General features: G+C 57.5%; 1 protein-coding gene across 2 annotated transcripts in view; it reads left to right on the top strand.

The window, feature by feature from the left end:
• Positions 1–63: 63 nt before the first annotated feature.
• Positions 64–2,405, top strand: part of GATA5 (GATA binding protein 5) — a 12,805-nt gene continuing 10,463 nt past the window's right edge. For both annotated transcript variants that reach the window (XM_026056645.1, XM_026056634.1), the window contains exon 1: positions 64–583. In XM_026056645.1, coding sequence (XP_025912430.1) covers positions 64–583 — 520 coding nt within the window. The remainder of the gene's footprint in view (positions 584–2,405) is intronic.

Genomic DNA, 2,405 nt, shown 5'->3' with positions numbered 1-2,405 from the left:
GCTGGCGGGGCGCCGCGCCGCCCTCCCCGCCGGGCCCTGAGCCGCCGCCGCCGAGGACGGACCATGTATCAGGGCCTGGCCCTCGCCCCCAACCATGGCCAGTCGGCTTATTCCCACGACTCCGGCAACTTCCTGCACTCGTCGGCCGCCTCGCCCGTCTACGTGCCCACCACGCGGGTGCCCTCCGTGCTCCAGACGCTGCCCTACCTGCAAGGCTGCGAGCCGCACCAGAGCCACCTCGGCAACCCGCCGGGCTGGGCGCAGAGCGGCGCCGAGCCYGCCGCCTTCAACGCCGGCAGCCCCCACCCGCCGTCGGGCTTCTCCTACCCGCACAGCCCGCCGGGCAGCAGCCCCCCGGGCCGCGACGGCGCCTACCAGGGGCCCCTGCTGCTGGGCGGCGGGGGCCGGGAGCAGTACGGCAACGCCTTGGTGCGCTCGGTCAACGGATCCTACTCCAGCCCCTACCCCGCCTACGTGACCCCCGAGATACCTCCTTCCTGGACGGCTGGACACTTTGAGAGCAGCGTGCTGCACAGCCTGCAGACGAGGCAGGCGGCCTTGCCCGGCCGCAGATCCACCTTCGGTAGGTCGCCGCCGCCCCTCCCCGCGGCGTCGGGGCTGGGCGCTGCCTGCGCCGCGCTGCGCGCCCGCGGGAAGCGTCGCGGGTGGGCTCTGGGGGCAGCCCGGGTTTCGGGGTGCTGGCGGGGGGGGGGGGGGGGGAGAGCACGGGGCAGGGCGGTGGAAACACCGCTGCCGGCCCGCAGAGGGAGCCGCAATAATTCCCCCGCCCCCTCCCCTCCGGCTTTTTGGTGGCCCGATCCTGGGGAGAGCAGCGGGTTTCTGCCCCGTTTCCATCCTCGGGACAGGTCTAGAAATAAGGGGAAGGAGGGGAAAGTTTTTATCAAGGGAGGAAAAGATGGTCCGACACTAATGGCAGGCTGGCCCTGGACAGAGACAGGGGTGTGTGTATGTGTGTGTGTGTGTGTGTTACACGAAGGGCAAAGAACACGTTTCAAAGGAGAGCAATTCCCCCGGAGGACAGGGGAACGGAGGCTGTTCAACCCCTTCCCCCCAGTGATATCTCCTTCCCACAATATCGACTTTGTGCCTGTGCTTCAATACTTACCCTTGTGTTTAAATTAGCAGGGCAGATTTATAGCTCCCTCCCTTTTAAGTAATTTATTGTGGTAAATTAGTTTATATTTGAACAGACTCTCGGTCTCCTAATTCGCCTTCGCCCAAACAGGTCCCCAGCTGCATCAGTCTGCGGCCTTTGGAGAGACAGTGAAACGCAGTCAGGCGTTGAACAATAAAACCCACTTCAATTCGTTTCCATCCACACCGCAGAGTCCTTTTAAATCAAGTCCCGAGCAAACTTTGTTTGCTCGCATCTTGATTTAAAAGAACTCCGTGTGCATGGTTTATAACCCCGGGGTATTTCACCATCCTTCTCCGGTGGTGGTTTGAAAAGTCCTTTAAAAGCCACTTCAAGATCTCAGCCGTGTTATCATCTTTACTGCGGTGAACCGAATTATCTTATCTTTATCCTAAGAACAAAGTAAACCAGAGAAGCGGCCCCCTCCCCAGCAAGCGCCGTCCCCGGCCGGGCTGCCCTCCCTCCTGCCCACGCGGGAGGTGCCAGGAGCGGCTGCTTCCCAGGATTTTCCCTTTGTCTTGGAAAAGCCGTTTCCTTCTTCCTCCGGGTCCGTGGGATCGGGTGGATTAAACGATGCCTTGTCGGGGCTGCTACGGGCAAAAATTCGTTGTGCAGAAAAGAGCCCCGCCGGGGAGCTGCGCTGCTCCTGCCGAGGGTGGTGACCGCGCGGGAATATTTTTTGCACCTTGAATTTGATGTTTTGGTGTCTAGAATGCAGACCTCCGTCAGCCCTGAAGTTTATTTTTGCTCTTAAATAGTGTAAACCGCTCTTTAGTAGTGTAAACTATTCTTTTTCATTTAGTGAAACACTGCGATTTTTTCCGTTTCTTTTTTTCTGTTTTCTTACTTCTTTGTGTTTTTTTCTCTTTTCTTTTTTTCTTTTTATTTTTCACTTTTCCTTTTTTTTTCTTTCCGTTGGATCATTTTTAATACTTTCGAAGATGCAAAAACAAAACAAAAAAGTGTGTTTTTCTTTGGAAGAAAATAACATTCCAGACGGAGAAAGTTATTTCACAAAAAGAGACAGAAAGGGGGAGGGGGGAAAGGGACGAGACTTTAAATCGAGGGGTTGCTCGGTTTGGCTCCGGGCTGCCCATTTGCGCCGCAGCCGGGCTCAGGGCAGGGGCGAGCTGCAAACGCTGCTCGGGCGCGGGCGGCTCCGCTGGTTCTTCCTGGGGTTTTCGGAGAAAAAAGAAAAGCCGGAAAGAGCCTCGCTAATGGGGAGTTTGGGGCGATGGAAAAAACCCCG

Source organism: Apteryx rowi, unplaced genomic scaffold (assembly GCF_003343035.1).
Source record: "Apteryx rowi isolate R43461 unplaced genomic scaffold, aptRow1 scaffold_0, whole genome shotgun sequence".
Taxonomy (NCBI): Eukaryota; Metazoa; Chordata; class Aves; order Apterygiformes; family Apterygidae; genus Apteryx; species Apteryx rowi.
Note: the sequence above shows the minus strand (reverse complement) of the source record. Positions and strands in the feature narration are given on the sequence as shown.